Source organism: Geotrypetes seraphini, chromosome 17, assembly GCF_902459505.1.
Source record: "Geotrypetes seraphini chromosome 17, aGeoSer1.1, whole genome shotgun sequence".
NCBI classification, from domain to species: domain Eukaryota; kingdom Metazoa; phylum Chordata; class Amphibia; order Gymnophiona; family Dermophiidae; genus Geotrypetes; species Geotrypetes seraphini.
In genome coordinates, this window is record NC_047100.1 from 14483806 (window position 1) to 14505658 (window position 21853).

Sequence of the window (21853 nt, forward strand, 5' to 3'; positions counted from 1 at the left end):
CATGGTTCCCTTGCAGAGAAGCACGGTTTCAGATCAAATATGGCTTCCTTGCAGCATGGGGAAACTGGGAAACAGGAAGAAAACATGCTTCTTGGCGGTGCCATGACCTCACTTCTGGACCTGTTGGATTTGCCAGATGGTTGAATTTATGAAGGTCGGAAAATCAAGACTGTACTCCCCTCCCAATATGCTACTGTACCCCCCTCCCATCCCCATCTTTCAAGGGGAAATTATGAGCATGCTTTTCCTTTGAACATTGATCCACAGAAACTGCTAGAACATATTTTTACTTAGTATTTTCATGAAAATTTACAGCATACTCTTGAAAATCCAACAGTACTGTTTGTGTGCAGATCCAAACAATAGTGGGATGTGAATTGAGGGTCAGGTGGCTGCTTTACAGATGTCCTCAATGGGAGTGAAACGTAGATGAGCTACTGAAGTCACTATAGGTCAAATTTTGTGTGCCGTGATACAGCCTCCAAGCTTCAGCCCACCCGAGCATAGCAAAAGGAGATACAGTCCCATCAGCCATGTGGAAATTATTCTCTTGGTGACAGGAGTTCCAAATCTGCTTGGATCAATAGACAGGAACAGTTGTGTGGAAAACCCCAGGGATTCTTTGGCTCATCATATAAGAATTCATGCATGAAAAGGGTGTGTAACTTAAGTGGTAAAAGTAAGTGCCCACATTGGGGCATTTTAATCATTTATGTGGATATGGGGCAACATTGGCGAGAAAATGACCCCTTACAGAGTCCCAACTAGTTGAAAAGTATCCAGCATAACTTGATGGATGAAAGAAAAGAAGGTAAAATCCCCACGGAAACACAGACATAGAAAAAGGCAGTGATGACCAAGAGGAGGAATGACTGCCTTAGGCTAAGGACTGTAATTAAAACTTGACCTATAGCAAACCACTCCAAGTTTAAAATAATGGTGGGAATAAGTGTTGTGATCACTTCACTTAGTACAGTATGGAGGCCTGAGTGACAACAGTTCTACTTCTGAAAACAAATTCCAATTAAAACCAATATGAAAGGGTTTAGGAGCCCCAGGGGGCCCTCTTTAACACACACCTCTTGTCGCCTTTCTGATTTGAAGAACATATTAAAAAATATTACCAGGTCCCCTGCTGGTCCTCCACCCTGAAACTGTGATTTCATTAACACATCATTATAGTAATAATATCCAGCTGATGTTTAATACTAAACGCTGCCTTGGTCTCATGAATGAGGCCTGCTGCACTTATTATTGAACTCTTTAAATGGGAAATATGGCTGAATTTTTATACATTGTACTATTTCAATTTTTTTACATTACTTTTAGGCCACATATAAATATTACATAAGCTAGCGACCCTTTTATTAAGCTGTACTAGTAAAATGGGGTAGCGCATCCTAATGCAGGACTTTGCTACACACTAAGGGCCTGATTATAGCTTACCTTAGCGCTGCCTACATTGTAGGCATGCAGGTGCGCAGTTGTCAATCAAATGCTAGGCGCGCGTTGTAGAATCGTGCCTACAATTTTGTATAAGCGTGTGAAATGTAGGCCTACGTTTCACACGCCTACCACGCATGTTCAGAGGCGCATAGCGACGTGTAAGGCAACTTCCGGTACAAACCACGCCTCTGCCTGCCTTTGCTGTGCGCCCTTGTATGCCCTAGATAGACACGAGGTAGGCATGTTAGTACAGCGTGCCTAATTTCTTTTTTTTTTTTTTTTAACATGGTCTGCCATTGGCTAGTTAGATGGCCTAATTCTGTATAGTGTGACTATAGTTGCACACACAGATCTATATGCATTGTCGATATATGCATGCAACTTAATTGTTTAACAAGCTAATCGTTGCTGATAATTGGCAATTAACAAGTAATTGGCACTAATTAGAAGTTAGACACACAGAGGGGCATAATCAAACATACGTCTAAGTCCGATTTGGGCATATAGTTTATTGATTTATATCTCAACTAGTCTTTAAGCCCGTTACATTAATGGGTGCTAGAATATATGTCTGTCTTTTTTTTCTTTTTCTTTCTGTCTCTCTTCCCCTCCATTTCCCTGTGTAGCGCTGTCTCTGCTTTCTTCCTCACTTTGCACTCTCCAGCTGTAACATTACTGCCTCGCTTTTTCTCCTGCAAGCATGTCTGCTCTCTTTCTCATCCCCAGTCTCTTTGCTCTTTTTCTCTTCTTGCAGGGGTCTCTGCTCTACTTTCTCTATGTGTTCTTTATTCCTGCAAACCTCTATGCTGTATTTTTTTCTCTGGTATGCTCCTGATCTTGTGTTTCCCTGTAGGTATTTATTCCTATTTTTTTCCTTCTTCAGTCTCAGCTCTTCTTTCTCTGAACATTTCCTACCTCATTCTCTCCAATTTTCTTTCCTTCTTCAGTCTCAGCCCTTCTTTATCTGAACATTTCCTTCCTTAGTCTGTCCAATTGCAGCTCTCTTGCCCTCTAAGCCCCTGCTGCAAGTGGCTGTGCATGTCTTCTCTCCTGCTCCCCTTTCCCGACAAACCTGCGACTCCAGCAGCGTGTGCAGCACTCTACACACGCTGCTTCGGGGCCTTCTACTGCCCTGATTTACTCTGGCACACGCTGCTTGAATCGGCGTTTGGAGTCGGGACCGCGAAGAAAGTAGCGGCTGGAGTCTTTTTTCGGTGCTTCCCTTCCCGCTCCTTGAGGTGTCGCCGCAGCTCCTCTCGATCCCCGCAGGTGTCGGAAGCCTTCTCCGACGCTGGTGCGGCTCGTGAGAAGAGCCGACAGGAGAGCAGGATGTCCAGCGCTGGGGTCCAGTCCTTCCTGCGAGTGTAGGTAGGTGCTGGGGATTCGCGCATGCGCACTCCTGCGGCCACAGACCTACTGATCATGGAAGCACGCCGATAGGGGTGCTCATGCGCGGCCTAGCGTTTTATTATATAGGATATATATAGATTGATTACTGCTCATACATACACAGTTATATCAGCTTTACATACAATGCAAACAAATCAGACAATAAGAACCTTTCAACGACCAGCGCTTAAAGTTATCAGAATTTAATTCCCATATTTCGTCTTACAAAATAGGAACTTCTTCAGTGATTTCTTAAAATTACACAAATTCCCCTGTTCACGTATGGCGCTAGACGCCCAAAGTCAGCAGTGGGGAAATGCCCATTTTCAAAAAACACGTCTAGTATATATATATATTTTTTAAAAATCGTCCAGACTATTGTTCGTCCAGGCCGCCAGGGCATCTATCCCAAATGCCCAAATGCCCAAGTCCCAAATGCCCAGAACAAGACCATTTGGATGTGAGAAGGGTTAATCTTGAAATGGACTGGCCACCCATTCGTGGCAACAGAGCACTGGGGCACTTTACAGGGCACTGCTGTAAACTTCACAAAAAGGGTACCACATAAACATTACATTACATTATGGATTTCTATTCCGCCATTACCTAGCGGTTCAAGGCGGATTACAAATGAGTTAGATAAAGTATTTGGATATTTTCCAAGGGAGATGGAAAGAGTAACAGTACAATTCCAGGGAAGATAAAGAGTAGAGCAGGTTTTTTCTGGTGGTTGGGGAGGTGGTGGTAGGAAAGACGGAAGCTTATGGAGTTAACGTCATTTTCAGTGATTTTTTGAAGAGTATAGTCTTTTATTCTTTTCTGAATGTTTTGTAGTCTGGGGTCGTTATCAGTAGATTGGATATTTGGTTGTCTAATTTTGCTGCTTGAGTGGCTAGGAGGCCATTATATAGTTTTTTCCGCTTAACTTTTTAGATTGGCGGGTGTGAGTTTTTCTATGCCTGGTTGAGGTGGTTTGGATGAGACAGTTGTTCAGGTAGGTTGGGCTGTCTCCGTTTATAGTTTTGTAAAGTAGACAGTAGAATTTGAAAAGAGATTGGAAGCCAATGTGAGTCGAGGTATGCCTCCGTAATGTGGTCGTGTCTGTTCAAGAGTAGAAGAGTCTCAGTGCTGTGTTTTGAATTGTTTGTAATTGTTTGGTTATTGTTGCAGGGCAGGGGAGATAGAGGATGTTGCAGTAGTCTAGTAGACCAAGTATTAGTATGAGCTTGAATTGTGTTTTCTCACCAGAACTCCCTTATAGGTCATGGTGAGCCCCCCCCCCCCACTCCCAAACCGACTATACCCACCTGTCTACAACCCCAATAGCCCTTATGGTAACTCTATACAGAAGGCTCCCATGTTAAGTCATGCTAGCTGAATAGGGCTTTCACAACCATTCTCCACCCCTGACATGGACTTCCCCCTAAATAAATAAATACCATGCAGTTAGCACCAGTGTCATAGGGGAGGGAGACAGGGCAGCTGCCCTGGCCCCACAGCTCTAGGGGCCTTTGTGGACCTTCCCTTTTCTCCATCCCATTCTGAAGCCTCCTTCACCTTTTAAAATGCAAAGGGGTCGCTGGCAGTAGTTCTCTAGCACTGCTCACGCTTTCCTCAGCACTGTTCCTGTGCTGTGGACTGCCCAAGTAGAGACAGGAAGTTGTATCAAATGGGTGCAGACCACAACAGAGGAACAGCGTCAAGGAAGCTACGAACAACAGTGACCTGTCAAAAGTGCGTCAGACATTGGAGCACCGACAATCCCGCCCCGACATTTGCACACAGGATAAATGAACGCGCCTCTGCTTCCACCATTTTCAGGCTTTCCCCTTTGCGCTCTGAGGGGAGGTGTGAGGGGCACCCCCCTTACTTCACTTACAACTCGCGCTCCCGAAGACTGAAAATGCGGGAGTTTTTAGTGTACTGGGGGGGAGCACGAAGAGTTTTAAGTGTAGTAGAAGGAGTCCCCCCCAAACCCGCCTCAGAACGCAAACGGAAAGGCCTCAAACTGGCAGAAGCGGCGGCACGCATTTGTCCTGCACGCAAATGGGGTGGAATTGTCAGCGCACCAATGTCCTGTTCACTTTCAGTGGTGTACCACGAGCAGCACTAGAAATCGCTGGCACATTGGGTACCCCTTTGCATTTTAAAAGGTGAGGTTGACTTTGGAAAGAAGGGAAGGACATCCTGGAGCAGCTGATTTTTATATGATGGGAGGGATGCTAAATGGGAGGGCGTGTGGTGGATCGGGGGGGAGGGAGGGAAGGAAGGAGAGATGCTGGAAAGGATGGGTGGGGAACTCGGAGAAGGGAGCACGGAGGAGAGAAATTGGGGGCCCTTTAATTTCTGCCTTGGTCCCCAGAATGTCTAACACCAGCTCTGGTAGCACGCACAAAAGGCAAAGCTAACACAGTTCCTTCTGTTTTGAGCTGTATGGTTAAATCTAGAGAATGACACAGAGACAAATTTGTCCCCGTCCCCCAAAGGAACTAAATTGTCCTGTCCCATCCCCGTGAGTTTTATCCATGTCCTTGCTCCATTCCTGCAAGCTCTTCCTTAACCACTCAGGCCTCAAACACTTATGATTTTAAAGCGTTTGAGGCTTGTGCAGATGAGGACAGAGCTTAGGCATTGGTGGAATGAGGCATTATGACATCACAATCTGAGCTCTAGAATGTTGCTACTTAGGATTTTAAAGGGTTTGAGGCTTGTGCAGATGAGGACGGAGCTTAGGCATTGGTGGAATGAGGCATTATGACATCACAATCCGAGCTCTAGAATGTTGCTACTTAGGATTTTAAAGTGTTTGGGGCTTGTGCAGATGAGGACAGAGCTTGCAGGAATGGGGCAGGGACAGGAAAAGAACTCGCAGGGACGGGATGGAAAAATGAGTTCCAATGGGCACGGGGAAAAATTTGGTCCCATGTTATTCTCTAGTGCAATCCCTTAGTGAGGGTGAAGAATTTTGTGTTAGACGAAGACTGCTGATCAGTGGCATAGTAAGGCGTCATCTTGATGGGGGTGCTGGCACCTCTCTGCCCTGCCCCGATATACCATGCCACGCTCATGCCATCCTCCCCTCCTAACCTGTACCTCTGTAGATTTTTGCAAGCACAAGCAACTTCTCTTGCCTGTTGCTTGCAGTGGCCTGGTTCCCATCTTAATCACTTCTGGGTTGCGGGGCCAGGAAGTGACATCAGAGGGAAACCTGATGTTCGCGCGAGAGGCATGCTAGAGAAGTCACTCTCGCTGTTGAAGATTTACAGAGGTATGTGATGGGAAGGAAGAGCACGAGTGTGGAGTAGGCAGGAAGGAGCGGGGTGTGTGGAAGTTGCGATGGGAGAGGAGAGTACGGGGGGCACCACCTACCCTCGCTACGCCACTTTTGCAGATGGAGAATTAATGTTGCAGCCCTTGATAAAGCTGGAGGTGAAACAAGGCTGCTGTTGGGCTTTTTTTTGTGAATGAGAGAGAAAGAATACAGCTGGACTTTGCTTTTTTCAACCGTTATGGTTGTAAGCTGTGAGTGATATGGGATTTTATCTTTGAAAACTGCGCTTAAAAATACATTTGGCAATTTTTTTGAAAACTGCATATGTGTGGTATACTCATAAAGTGGAGTTTTTGGATTAATGACTGGAGAAATTCCTTTAGTAAAAAAAAAAAAATTATATATATATATATATATATATATATATATATATATATATATATATATACAGTAAAACCTTGGATTGCAAGTAACTGGGTTTGCAAGTGTTTTGCAAGACAAGCAAAACATTATTTTAAATTTTAACGATATACAAGCAAAGTCTTGCAATACTGAATACATACAGTATTTTGTATTAAAGTTTTTGGGTTGTGGAACGAATCGTCTGAGTTTCCATTATTTCTTATGGGGAAATTTGCTTTGATATACGAATGTTTTGGATTACAAGCATGGTTTTGGAACAGGTTTGATTGTGTGTGTATATATATATTGTCTATACTAGTTGTTTAGCCCGTTACATTAACGGGTGCTAGCAGCCCTTCTCCCTTACTTTTACCTCCTCCCTGTCCAGCAGCACCCCCACCCATTCCCTGCTCCCCCTAAATAGCAGTAGCCCTTCTCCTTTTATCTCCCCCTGTTCAGTATCACCCCATTTCCAGCTCCCCATATCCAGCAGTAGCTCTTCTCCTTTGCAGGAGCCCTTCTTCCTTTCTTTTACCTCCCCCCCCCCTGTCTAGCAGCACCTCTTCCCTGCTTCCCCTATCCAGCAGTAGGCCTCCCTTCCTGTTACCTCCCCCCCTGTCTAGAATCACCTCTTCCCTGCTCCTCCTGTACTGCAGCACCCCTTACCTGCTCCCCCTGTCCAGTCCGGTGATCTCCAGCCATCAGGCTGGCTCCTGCAGGGAGTCTAGTTCCTGTCCGGTCCCCGCCAGGCGTGCGAGCCTGCTGCGCCCCCTCCCGACCTGCCGGGAGTATTTGAATTAGACCCGACGGTTCCTGTTGAGGGAAGCACTCCTCACCGGACTCAGCGGTGAACTCCAGCCATCGGGCTGACATCCGCCTTGGTTTTTGTTTTTTTTTAGTTGAAAGACGCGGCGGTGGCTCCTCTCATGATCCCTGCCTGCGTCGGACTTCCGACGCAGGCGGGGATCGTGAGAGGAGCCACCGCCGCGTCTTTCAAAAAATCATAAGCCACGCATGCGCACTTCCTATGTGTCGCTACAGCTCACGGAAAACCAGCACACACTCAGGAAGTGCGCATGCGCGGCTTACCATTTTATTATATTAGATATTGAGTCTGATGAAGCTGAGACAGAGCAAAGTATCTGAGGTCTTTTTCCTCCTCTATCTGTAACTAGTGCAGTCTCTATTGATATAATTGCTAATGTTTTCTGGTTATCCTGTATATATTTTTTGGGCTTTGCTAGTAAGATTATATAGTTTGCTCCTCTTTATAACTTTACTAATGATGACACAAAACATTTTACTGCATCCCACATTTGGTTATTTGCCTACATATAAAGCATGTGTTAGTGCTAATCTTATCTTTATAGCGATTCACTATGGCTTATATGGTTATTTCTTTCAATGGATTAAAAGCTGTCACTACTTTGAGATTCCAGTGTAGATGTTAATATAATTTTCCTTTTATATCCTAGACAATTAATTGTTACCTTATAGACAATAATGGATTCATTTTGGTGTCTGAAGACTACAAGCAGGTACTGTAAACTAGTTTACTTTCGACTTCTGTCATTATTCTGTTCCATTCAAACTATGATATTAATTGCAGAGAAGCAAATAGAAAATAAAAAGGTAGTAAAGACAAATATAACAGCATATGCTCCAGTATAAAGAATTGTTACAAATGTGTTCTTAGCATGTTTAATTATGAAAATATTAGTGAAAAACCGGGACTATTTAGGCATAAACCTAACTCAAAAGGTATTTAAGGAGAAACATTCCTCTGCCTTCTCTTTGAAATTCCTGTCACTAACAAACACCAAGTAAGAATTAAGCATTCGGGCCTGGATTCTGCAAACGGCACATAAATCATCCGTGGCCTAGAAAAACAGCACCGAACACGTGTCAGTCATGATTGGGTGTCGTTAACAGAATCGCGGCTACCGGCGCCTAAGGAAAAAACTTAGGCACCGGTAATTTATTTTATTTATTTATTTAATTTGATTTCTATCCTGGTTAAAAGCCAACTTTAACCGTGGAATACATTTGTACAGTACAATGACTATACAGCAACTTAAGTACAAGTTAAAAAGAATGGAGAAGAGAGTGCAGAAAGGAAGGGGGAATTTAAGGGGAGTTGATTGCAGTTGGAATTTTAGTTGAAGAGGAGGGTCTTCACCGCTATCCAGAAGGTCATCAGTGAGTTCTGCAATCTGATTTGTGGGGGGAGTTGGTTCCAGAGTTGGGGGATGAAGTGGCTGTAGGAGCGTTTGCGGGCGGTTTCTGACAGGAGAGACCTTCCTGGGGGGGATGCATAAGCGTTTCTCCGTTTCAGAGCGGAGGAGGCGGGTGGGGGTGTACAGGGTTAGCTTGGATCCTATGTAGGCTGGGGTCACCAGATTCCTTTATGTGCTAATGTAAGCCAGGGATTTAAAGGCCTACATTACCGGCACCTATGTTTTTCACAGAATCGGGCCTAGCGATGCCTAAGATCATCTGTACCCCTAACCACATCTACTTTGACTAAACTAAACTAAACCTTGGGTTTATATACCGCACCATCTCCACGAACGCGGAGCTCGGCACGGTTTACAGGAAGAAAGACGAGAGAGGAACTACAGTGGAGAGATTAAAGAGTTAGGTGTAAAGGGGGAAGGTGAGAGGCCTAAGAGGGGGGAAGTGTTACAGTTTTGAGAATAGCCAGGTTTTTAGGTGTTTGCGGAAGAGTTGGAGGGAGCTTGAGGTTCGGAGAGGGGAGGTGAGGTTATTCCAGATCTCAGTGATTCTAAAGGGGAGGGATGACCCAAGTTTGCCTACATGGGAAATACCTTTTATGGAAGGGAAGGATAGTTTAAAAATTTGGGAGGATCTGGAGGAAGTAGGGGTTGGGGAGTTCCAGGATAGAGGGATAACGGCAGGAAGGATGCCATGTAGGATCTTGTAGGCCAGACACGCACATTTGAAGTGGATCCTGGTGATTACTGGGAGCCACCAGCTGTCATGCTGTAGGTGCGATTCTGGCACTTATCCAGGCAGTCACCATTCTTGCCCGACAGAGCTCTGTTTTGCTGTCTTCCTCAGGAGCCTAACCCCCTTGATTTCATGTCCACAAAGATCATAGCTGATTCAAAATGATGGAAAAACCTATCCAAAAAGCATAGAAGGTGAGCTCCCAAAAGACTTCACTCCCTCTGTAGGGAGTAAAGTAAAAGCATAGAAGGTGTAAAGAATACAAGGAGTAAAGTAAAAGCATAGAAGGTGAGCTCCCAAAAGACTTCACTCCCTCTGTAGGGAGTAAAGTAAAAGCATAGAAGGTGTAAAGCAGGGGTGCCCAACGCGTCGATCGCAATCGACCAGTAGCTCAGGAAGGCAACTCGAGTCGATCGCACTCGTGTTGCCGTCCTGATCTACGGGCCGATCAGCCTTCCTCTCCAGTGTTCTCCCTAGGGCCTTTTAGCTGGGCGGTTCGCCCAGCTGTCATCTGCCGCTGCTGAACATTTAAAAAAAAAACCAAAAAACCGGCTTGGAGATTTCAGCCCCTAGCGAACTTATGCTCCGGGCTCTAACGTGTGCGTGCCGGCTTCTCTTCTCTTCCCTCCAAAACCGGAAGTTATGTCCGAGGGGGGGAGGGGGGGAGAAGGGAAGCCAGCACGCACAAGTTGAGAGGCCTGAAGCAAGCGTTCGCTACGGGCTAATGCGGGAGACAGGTTAGTGAAGCATTTGTTCTTCTTCCTGCCGGGTCCTGCCTACTTTCTGTTTCCGCGAAGGCAGGATCCGGCAGCATTTCCCCCAATAGGTTGATCACGATCTTGGGCTGATCAGCCTTCCTCTTCCCTAAGGCAGAATTGACGTCGGGGAGAGGAATGCTGGTTGGCCAAAGCAGGGAGAGCTTGGGGCCTGTTATTGGTGGCGTTTGGGTCCTGGTCCCCGATGGTAATGGCAGTGGCAGTGGCTTGGGGGAGGGCAGGGAGAAAGAAAGAAAAAGGGCAGGCAGGGAGACAGAAGGAAAGAAGAGAAACAGAAAAAAAAGAAAGGGAGGCAGAGGAAGGAAAAGTTGGGGGAAGGAATGAGGTCTGGAGGAGAGGAAGCATACAGGCTAAAAGAAGGGAAGAAAGATTGTATGCACAGTCAGAAGAAGAAAGTACAACCAGAGACTCATGAAATCACCAGACAAGGTAGGGAAAATGATTTTATTTTAAATTTAGTGATCAAAATGTGTCTGAATTTATATCTGCTGTCTATATTTTACATTAAGGTCCCCTTTTACTAAACCGCAATAGAGTTTTTTAGCGCAGGGAGCCTATGAGCGTCGAGAGCAGCGCTGGGCATTCAGCGCAGCTCCCTGCGCTCTAAAAACTTCTATCGTGGTTTAGTAAAAAGGGAGGGGGGTATATTTGTCTATTTTTGTATGGTTGTTACTGAGGTGATAGTGCTTAGAGTCATCTGCTTTGACCTCTTTGAAAAACCCTGGAATAGGAATGATGATTAACATTTTCTATGCATACAGTGTGCTTTGTGTTTTTTTAAAAATTTTATTGTTGGTAGATCATTTTGACTTGGTCATTTAAAAAGTAGCTCGCAAGCCCAAAAAGTGTGGGCACCCCTGGTGTAAAGTATACAAGGAGTAAAGTAAAAGCATAGAAGGTGAGCTCCCAAAAGACTTTATCTCCTCCATAGCTGAACAAATCATCGACATTGATGATTTGTCCAGCTAAAGAGGGAGTAAAGTCTTTTAGGAGCTCACCTTCTATATTTTTTGGATAGGTTTGTCCATCATTTTGAATCAGCTATGATCTTTGTGAACATGAAATCAAGGGGGTTCGACTCCTGAGGAAGACAGCAAAACAGAGCTCTGTTAGGCAAGAACGGACTTTCCTTTCAACGCAGATAAGTAATTTATGGAATATTATTATATATAGTAAAATAGAACACTGAAGACACTTTTTCCCCGTACAAGGAGGGAATACCATGTACTATGGTTTCGCTAATTTTGGGATGGTGATTTTTCACTTATAAATATCGCCAAAAGGAACAGACATTATGATGTACAGGGCGGATTCATTTAGGTTATAGGGCTCGTTCACATATGAGTTGTCAGCCTGGGGAATACTGACAGAAATTTCATTAATTCCAGTTCTCCAGTACTGAGGTCTGTTTCCTAGATCTACTAAGTTTGATTTGCATTCCCATATTACACAGTATCTACCTCCTTGTAGTGGGCTTTATATGGAAATCAAGGACTCGACATGGACTGTGTTTCGGCTATATAGCCTGCATCAGGAGTCTCAAACAAGTAAATGACTATCCAAATCCAAGAAGATACGATGTAGTGAGCACTATACTGCTTAGCGTGCCTATAGGTTAGGAACTCTATTATCAGCACCTAAATCAGTAGATGCCTAGGAAAATGGCACCTACTGCAAGTCGTTCAAAGTGAGGCTGCATTTATAGACTCGCGCCTAGTGTCACCTATACCGAGTTAGCAACTCAGATGCCGGTATATTAGGCCACGGTTTTCTTGGCTTAAAATGCTGGTGCCTAAGGTAGGTTCTACTGGCGCCTATCTCATTCCACACTCAAACTCTGCCCTCTAACCACACCCACCTTTTGGGTAAGCGCCTCAGTCTAGATGCCTACCTCATACCTAAAGAGTTAAGTGCCTACTTCAAAATTAATTTCTTATATTTCTTTTTAATTGTTTTTTGATGGCACTGTTCAATTAACAGTGCCCGATTGAACCAATTAAAAAAATTAAGTTAGGTGTCTAACTTGGTAGGTGCCCCGATCTAATTGCCCCAGTGGCAAGCACTATTTATAGAATCAGGCCCTCACTGAGCAACATTGTGACCCTTATAAGGGGTGCCCAGCTCTAGAACTTCTGCCTTTCACTGCTCTGATACTTTTGTTGAAGGGCAGTATAAGAAGTATTAAATAAACATAAAGTGATCCCTGAAATGTTCAAAAGTCATATCTCAGAGGCTACTTCATTGTGATGAAGCCCACTGTTCCCTCTAAGCTAAGCAGGAGTCCTCCAACTGCATCACTGCCAATGGGGGAGGGGCTTCAATGTTATGGGCTCCTTTTACGAAGGTGCGTTAGGGCCTTAACGCGCGGAATAGCGCACTAGCCGCTTCCTCTTGAGCAGGCGGTAGTTTTTCAGCTAGCGCATGCTAATCCGGTGCATGCACTGAAAACGCGACTGCACCTTCGTAAAAGGAGCCCTATGTTTTCCTCACTATTGAAAATGTGATAGTGAAATAGCACCACCTACTGGCAGGACTATAAGTGGAGGACTCTCACTCAGCATAGAAGGAATAGCAGTGAAACTCAATATCTTGCAAGGTACTCGGCAAATATCCTTTGTCATTCTTAGAAAAAAAATACCACAGGTTAAATGGTGCTTAAATTCAACTTTTCAGAAGTTTAACAGTTCGAAGTGTTTTATTTAGCGTGTGAAGGAAATGTTTTGCACATGAATGCCATTTTACTTAAAGTGGTTTTTGTTTGCTAAGATTAATATCATCGATGTCCATGACTTAAAAGACGCCATGGGTATCAGAAGTAGGAGAAGGTCCAAAGGAAACAAATATTCAGGAGTCAGACCGCAAGACGATGGGCTTTCCTTATTAAATTCTCCTGTGTTTGACTTTGGTAGGCCACAGTATCTGAGAAATGCAGGTATAGACATTGAAATAAGCCTATGAAAATAAAGAAATATACTACACATGGAAATAGCAGAGAAGCCTCTGTGTGCCATTAAAGTAGTCTCAGATGGGACTGCGGGACCTTAAATATTTGCCTAACATACACACAGAGGAAGCAAAGCAACTAGAACATAAACATACCTTTAATTATTGTACTTAATGTAATTAACGTACGAGATGGTTCTTCAGCTCAGTCAGTTTTTTTTAAAGTTAGAAGTTTTCGTAGCTTGATTCATTTTAGGGTCCTTTTTTTTTTTTTTTTTAGTTCCAGTAATTTTTATTGGTTTTACCTTTTGATATCCAACACTGATCTAGATGCTCTAAAGTTCATGCAGATTATTTTATATTTTGTACAATGTCCTTGTCTATAACCTCTTTAAATGTCAAAGGTCTTATCAATATGATGAAGAAGCGTAAAATATTATCTTATATTGAGGGTCCTTTTATTAAGGCGCACTAAAGATTATCGTGCACTAAGTGATAAGGCATCCATTATATTCTATGGGCACCTTAGCATTTAGGGTGCGTGCTAATTTTAGCGTGCCTTAATGAAAGGACCCCTTTGTGATGATTCTGCAGACCAGAAATTCAGAATGCTCATCACAAAATGTATTGTTTCTCTAATTTAAAAAAAAACAACATATCATCTTATTTTCTTTTTATCCTTTTTCATTTCAACATCAAGAATTACAATCTTGAAAAGAGATCAGAATATCCCCAAAAAATACAAGAAAATTTTTACATTTATACTAGAAAGTTCAATCAACTATTCAGTCCACCAATTTAGAATCAAGAGAGAAAATAAATTCAATTAAATTACACAAATTTATACTGATATAGAGTATCGGCAACGGGTAGGCCCCCCCCCCCCCCCCCCACAGCCGGTAGACAGGTCATTCATCCATGGGCTAAGAAACCAACCCTTCTTTTGGCCCTATAAAATCTAATAGCTGTTTGGGCTCAAAAAAAAAGAAAATTTTTATTTTGATAGGAAATAAAACATTTTGCTGGAAACTTGAGCAAAAAAGTAGCACCAAGGGCCAGGGCTCTTGGCCGCAAAGCCAAGAACTCCTTTCTACGCCTCTGGGTTTTTGAGCCCAATCTTATTTTCTTTGTTTTGTTTTATCGCTATTTCTTACATTTAATAGTGGATTAACACGGCCCTGCCATCTTACTCTAGTTTAATTCAGAATTACACACTCATGATTGGCGATTGAAATTGACTGTGATGTGCTCATGCATTTTTGGAAAAGTGACAAGTCAATAATTTCCTGTTATGGGTTATTGCCCTATTACTATTGATTATTATTTAATATTTATCCTGTGTAAAAAAAATAAGATTTTATAAATCAACCATATTAATAACTAATATTTTATGTTGGGATGGACTTGTTTAAACCTGACATTCTGGGCCTTAAGAAGTGCAATTTTTATTCCACAAAATACAATTCTATTGAAAATGCATTCACATAACGCAGTGTCTCTCAAACTTTCTCGAGCCGGGGCACACTAAAGCACCCAGAAGTGCGCAGACGTCACCGTGATGACATCACGCATATGTATGACATCATCACGTTGACATCCGCGCAGGTGCAGAGGTCCTCCAGATGGGCCCTGAGACGCTAGTAGGCGGTGACAGTGGGGAAGAAGGCCGGAGAGAAGGAGAGGCACTGGCGCCAGCTGATTGCCTACAGCAGTGTTTCTCAACTACTTCAAGCTAAGTGCCCCCTAAGTCTAACAAATATCAACCACAGACCTCCCTAGGCCCACCCAAACTCTGCCCCAGATCCCATCCCCTTTACTAATTGTAATGCAATTTTTTCCATTCATTTTTCATATACACAGCAGATATAAATTCCCAAAACTGACACATTTCAATCACTATATTGAAAATAAAATCATTTTACCTACCAGCGATTCTCTGCAGGCTGCTGTAATCATCTTTAAAGGTGAGACCGGGAGGCCAGGAAGGAAGAAGGCGGACGCTAGAGAGAAGGGGGAAACATGCAGGCCTTCGGCGAATCGGGCAGCGCTGGCGCTGTACCATGTAGGGAAGTCAGTTGGCAGGCACCTCTCTTCCTCCTCAGTGTGCCGCGGCACACTTGGAATCTCAGGAGGCACACAGTTTGAGATACACTGCTCCATTTAAATCTGCCACGAGATTCAGCTAAATGTTTGCTCATTATTATTGTTTCCATCTTCCCTTGGAGAGGGCTAGGACTTGTATGGATTCACATTTTAAAAGTTTGTGATTAACCTCCTTATTGCTCTGCTATTTATTTTTGCACTATTAGGCACAGCACACATGGCATACTTATGATGATGTGCGGGCTTAAATGAGGCTTCGTTATTAAGCCTTCTAACCGGCGCTGGAACAGTGGTTTCACATCGTCCCTCATGCTAGTCTAGTTGCACTAAGGATATGTCTTCACTCCTTCTTCTTCTTCTTATTTGGCGTTGTTATATTGAGTGCTTTATATACTTTGCAGAGTTATAGAATGGTTGATATGAATTATCCTGCTAGTCCTTATTGGCATTCCAGTTTATAAAATGGCTCTTCAGGTTGGACATCTCCAACATACGGATGCCCATCTCAGCTACTTTCAAACAGGAAATCTCAATGTATTTCCTGTTCAAAAATATATATAAGATGGATATCCATTTGGGCCGTTCTGATACGGAGGTCCCTATTTTGATTTGGACGCCCTTTTGAAAATGCCCCTCCATGCCACTAGTGTGTAATTGTTTTGCTGTCACCTATATATGTTCAAGTATACTTACCCACCAGCGTACAGGTTTTTTGTGCGCACATAGGCCCCGATTTTATAAATGACGCCCAGAATTAGGTGCCGAGATCAGCATGCCTAGCCAATCTAGGCACCTATCTTAATTATTTAAAAGGCTTAATCGGCACTAATTAAAAATTTCATAATTGACGTTAATTGCACTTAATTGAATAGTAGGTGTCCACCAGAAAGTGGATGCCTAAGCTAGGAACGATTCTATAAAGTGCAGCTAACTTTTATAGAATTGTACGTAAGTGCCACACTACCCAGTGCTTAAGTTTTAGGCGCCATATATAGAATTGGGTCCATAGCGCTGTAACATGGATGCCCAGCTATAGAATTACTTCCTAAATGCATAAGTACTTTTGGACTTTGCCCCTCCTGTGCTTGGTCTATGATTCAGGCTTCACATCTTCTTTGAAGGACATGCAAAATCTGCAAGTACTAAGAACTGGTGGCACTGGTGACCCCTGAAAGGGAATCGTCGTGGGGAGATTCTGTTTGAAAATGTGCCGTCAGGATCCACAAGAAGTGTAAGAATTATCCAAAATGTGGCAAAAAAAATAAAGCCCTTTGGGAGAAACACAGAGCAGACTGGTGGTGTTGAAAAGGCTGAGATTTATTAGGTAAGCCATAACCCGTCGTGGCCACGTTTTGCCCTCAGGCTGTGTCAGGTGAACTTGCTAGAAGGGGATAAGAACACACTTCCCTTTACCAAGCAAAAAAACTCTTTCACATTCACAAAATGAAGCAGGATTTAAAATGCCAGGGTAGCCACTCTCCTTTCTCTGTACTGATTAGTTGTTATCACCTGCTAGCAATTTCCCCTGACACAGCCTGAGGGCAAAACATGGCCCCGTTGGGGTTTGGCTTATCTAATATATCACAGCATTTTCGATACTGCTGGTCTGCTCGGTGTTTTTGCCTGTGAGAGAATTTGCAGACTATAGTCTCTTTGTGTTGTTTAAAAAAAAATAAAATAAGCCCTATGGTTTTGTCAGACTGGACCTGTTATGGTCAGTTTTAATTGTGGCTAATACTGATTTGTATCTATTGTACTGATTTGATGTCTCTATGCTTCCTTAACCTTTTACACTTTTCTTTCTCAGACTGGGAATTTTCTTGGAGAAATTGAAGGAGCAGTGATGAACAAATTGCTAACAATGGGCTCCTTCAAGAGGTAAGACTCTTACTATGCACCTTTTCACAAAGTCTGGTTAATCTGTCTTTCTGTCTTTGCTTTTGTTTTTGATCTTTCCCGGGTGGCTGCACCTGTGTGGATGTAGGGGGTGAGCATTGGGATGTTTGGATGTTTGGTTGTCTAGCGGTATGAGTGGGGAGTGATTGTTGTGGTTTGGGTTGCGTGTGTTTGTGTGGCAGGGTTTGATATTTTAAAATGTCAATTGTGATGGGAACCCGCCCATGGGGTTTTTATACTGCGATCATTTGTTGTTCTGGTATCCAGTATTGTTTCTGGCTGCTATGTTTTCTGATTGTTTTACTCATGGTTGTGTGTTCCTTTGCAGTTGTCAATAAAGATAATTGAAAAAAAAATCAAAAAAAAATCAAATAAGCAGAAGAAAAGCAAATAAAATTACACTTGACCTACTTGATAAAGGCTGCTCAAAGGGCATCTTACTTTAAATTTACACTAAAGTCTTGTCCTGCTCTATTCTCTTTCCTCGTGGTTCAGTTAATGCAAAACTAACTAAAGAAAGACACTTCTATTGCATGCTGATGGTAAAGGCCAACATGATTTATAAAAAAAAAAAATCCACTCCCCTCCACTTTAATACATTCAAAGGACAAAATTCATGTCACTTGTAGTATGTCTGAACCATTCAAATAAATTACTATGATAAATCACTCACTTATTACTCCAAAAGCAGGTTTAAAAAAAATTTGACCATTCAGAGCTAACTGATTATCAACTTTTGGGATCAAAGAATACCCCTAGTCAGCTTATAGTTCGCCATCGATTGAGTTTTCATTTTATTTAAAGCATTCATAGTATCCAAAATGTCTCAAAATAAATGTTTTGTATTCATATATAGGTAATCAGCAAATGTATCTTAAGCGATGGTTGATGTAAGTGGCTATCTATATTCACCAGTCCAGTAGATGGCTGGTGTTCTTCAAGGTTCTGTCTTGTAGGGTCCTGTTATAAAATGTTTACATAGTTCCTATGTGAAGGTTGCTGTAATGCTCAGTATCAGTATTTTCACTGATAACCTACAATTTTTCTTCCTGGTTTCATCAACATTGCTTATTTCCTTATCTCAAGATGAGGTGTATTTTAGGATTATTGAGGACTGGATGTCTGAGAATAGATTTGAAAATTCAAGACAAAAATCGGCACTGGTATCAAACTATAATGTAAACGTACTCCACTGCTCACAAAATCAATTCACATACGTTCCTCAGATTGCCACACCATTTTGCAGTGTGGTGGCCTCTCCTCACCGGAACCTTATTTTATGTGATGAGTTTGTGTTAATTCTTATTCTTAAATAGTTTTATCAGTTTTTAAGACTTTATCGTTTTTTTAAAACTTGTACTTATAAAGTGCTACTGTGCAAATAGAATAACTTATCTTATGAACCGGGTCTGCATCATTCCCCACCGACGCGTTTCAAAAATTTCTTCAGGGTCGGGGACATAGATGACAGACGTAGCCGGGATTAAAGCATAACGCTATTCCTGCTTGGTATATCCGATGTTTTAAAATGGGGAATGATGCAGACCCAGTTCATAAGATAAGTTATTCTATTTGCACAGTAGCACTTTATAAGTACAAGTTTTAAAAAATTGATAAAGTCTTAAATCTAATCTAATCTAATCTAAACCTTAAGTTTATATACCGCATCATCTCCATGAGAATGGAGCTCGACACGGTTTACAAGAACTTAAAATAGTGGGTAGAGAAGAAGAAAAAGGATTACATGAACTTATGTGTAGAAGGGGGGAGAGAAAGTGGGGAAGGATAGTGTTACAATTTGCTGAAAAGCCAGGTTTTCAGTTGTTTGCGGAATAACTGAAGGGAGCTCAGGTTCCGCAATGGGGTGGTGAGGTCGTTCCAAAGACCTGTGATTTTGAAGAGAAGGGATTTTCCCAGTTTGCCTGAATAGTGGATGCCGCGTGAAGAAACTGATAAAAACTATTTAAGAATAAGAATTAACACAAACTCATCACATAAAATAAGGTTCCGGTGAGGAGAGGCCACCACACTGCAAAATGGTGTGGCAATCTGAGGAACGTATGTGAATTGATTTTGTGAGCAGTGGAGTACGTTTACATGAGAACAGATTTGTCATTAATGGCAGGAAAAAAATAGAGGTGATGGTATTTGAGAAACATGGTATGGAGGGCAACCATTCAATTAGGATTACATCCGAACTACATTATTTACAGGTGATTGTCAGTTCCAAGAAAGTGCATATTAGACATTCCCCTAGATTCTATATATGGTGTCTGAACTTGGGCTCCGAAATTTGAGCGCACTGCCAAGATGTGCATGCAACTTAATAGATTAACGAGCTATTAACAATCAATTATTGGGTGCCAGTAACCAGTTATCGATGTTAATTGGCTACAATTAGAAATTGTACGCTCTATTCTGTAATACAGAACACCCATAATACACAACCCAAAAGGATGCATTGTTATGATAAGGGCATTGGTATGGCAGGACATTCTGAAAAATTGCATGCAGCGTGCCCAACTTGGGTGCCAGCATGTACATCGGGTCTCAGCACGCACAAGTCTGGCATCCAAAACTAGGCATGAGATCTGTACTTAAGCACTATTCTATAATAATAATAATAATTTATTTTTGTATACCGCCATACTCAGGGAGTTCTAGGCGGTTCACAACAAATAGATGAGTTACATACTGTGCAACTGAAAAAAGAAGAACATAAAAAAGGCAATCGAAGGGTCAAACTAGTTTACATTGACAATTTAAGTGAAGGAGGGCTAATACAGAGCGCATACGGTATGTACTGTAAGAGAGTACAATTGAATTTATGAGAGGGGGGAACAGAGCATTTATATGAGAGGGAGGGGGCAGGGATCTTGGAAGGGGGGGGAGGAGGGGGAAAAAATAAAGAGAAGTGGGCAGTGTTGAGGGGGGGAGGGGAGAGTTAAGGGTTTGATCTGATGCAAAGAAGAGTGTTCGATCTGTTTTCTAATGTGGAGAGGGGGAGCGTTAAGGCGGAAGAGGGGAGCATTAAGGATTTGGTCCATTGAAAAGTAGAGTTTATAAAGGGTATACCACTTTATAAAATAGTTTTTAAAAACAGAAAATAGTGAAGTCTGGAATCCAATGGATTACAGGACCCAAGACAAAATGGATTCTCTAGAGGCAGATCTTGTCAGACAAATCTGATTGATTTCTTTGACTGGGTGACCAAAGAATTGGATAGTGAGAGTGCACTAGATGTGGTGTATAATATTTAGGTTTTAGCAAAGCCATACAGGCATTTAATAAATAGAGGGCCCTAAAGTGATGGACTGGGTCAGGAACTGGTTGAGTGGAAGGAAAGAGATGTTACCAGTGGTGTACCTCAAGGTTTGGCTCTTGAACCTGCTCTTTTTAACATTTTTGTAAGTGATATTGCTAAAGGACTATCTGGTTAGATTTGCCTCAAGAGTAGAAACCCCTGATAGTGTGGTTAAAATGAGGAAGGACCTAGCGAAGCTTGAAGAATGGTCTAAAATTTGGCAACTAAGATTTAATGCTAACAAATGCAAGGTCATGCATTTGGGCTGCAAAACCTGAGGGAATGATACAGTTTAGGGCAAGGGTGTCAAAGTCCCTCCTGGAGGGCTGCAATCTAGTCTGGTTTTCAGGATTTCCACAATGAATATGCATGAGATCTCTTAACATACAATGAAAGCAGTGCATGCAAATAGATCTCATGCATATTCATTGGGGAAATCCTGAAAACCCGACCGGATTGCGGCCCTCCAGGAGGGACTTTGACACCCCTGGTTCCTATAGGGGGTGAAAAACTTTGTGCACAAAAGAGGAGCGGAACTTGAATAGGATTTGTAAAATGAGGGCCACAATAAATTGTGCACACATTTTATTTGGGAAGAGGTTAGAATAGAAAAGGGAAATTATATGGCCCAGATGTACTGAAGGGTGGTTGTATGTTTAAGAGAAAAATACGTGGTACTTAGCCCCTTATATTAGGAGAAAAAAAAGAAAGGAAGCCTGGGAGTCAGAGATCATTCAAAATCAAGAAATAACTGAAGAGGTTGAAAATATCAGGAATCAGAATTGTCTTGCTGTTTTGACTGTGAAAATGAATTCTGATTTACAACGGGGATAAATGTAATTTGTGGTACTATTGGAGATGTTTATAATGTATCTAGTGAAGCTGTCATAATAAAAACATCTTAAAGCATGAGATAGCTGTTTATGAAAGCTGATTAACAGTGACACATGTGGGTCCTATTTATGTAGGGTCTCCATGCAATGTACATAAAAATGACTAAGTAGCATGTCATTTTGCAAATAGTTTTAGGAATGTTCTAAATTCATATACAGGTATTTGCTAAATCTCTTGTTGCAAACTTTTAACAGGAGAATATCTATACACCTTAAGGCAGGGGTGTCCAATGTCGGTCCTCGAGGGCCGCAATCCAGTCGGGTTTTCAGGATTCCCCCCAATGAATATGCATGAGATCTATTTGCATGCACTGCTTTCATTGTATGCTAAGAGATCTCTTGCATATTCATTGGGGAAATCCTGAAAACCCGACTGGATTGCGGCCCTCGAGGACCGACATTGGACACCCCTGCCTTAAGGGAAAAACATAAATTCACTAGCATGGCTTTCACTAGCAAA

At 42.4% G+C, this 21853-nt stretch overlaps 1 protein-coding gene across 5 annotated transcripts in view; it reads left to right on the top strand.

Moving 5' to 3' along the window:
• The window catches only part of CACNA2D3 (calcium voltage-gated channel auxiliary subunit alpha2delta 3), a 797511-nt gene that overhangs the window by 694316 nt on the left and 81342 nt on the right, over nt 1–21853 (top strand). For all 5 annotated transcript variants that reach the window (XM_033926567.1, XM_033926568.1, XM_033926569.1 and 2 more), the window contains 2 exons: nt 7984–8046; nt 17108–17178. In XM_033926567.1, coding sequence (XP_033782458.1) covers nt 7984–8046; nt 17108–17178 — 134 coding nt within the window. The remainder of the gene's footprint in view (nt 1–7983; nt 8047–17107; nt 17179–21853) is intronic.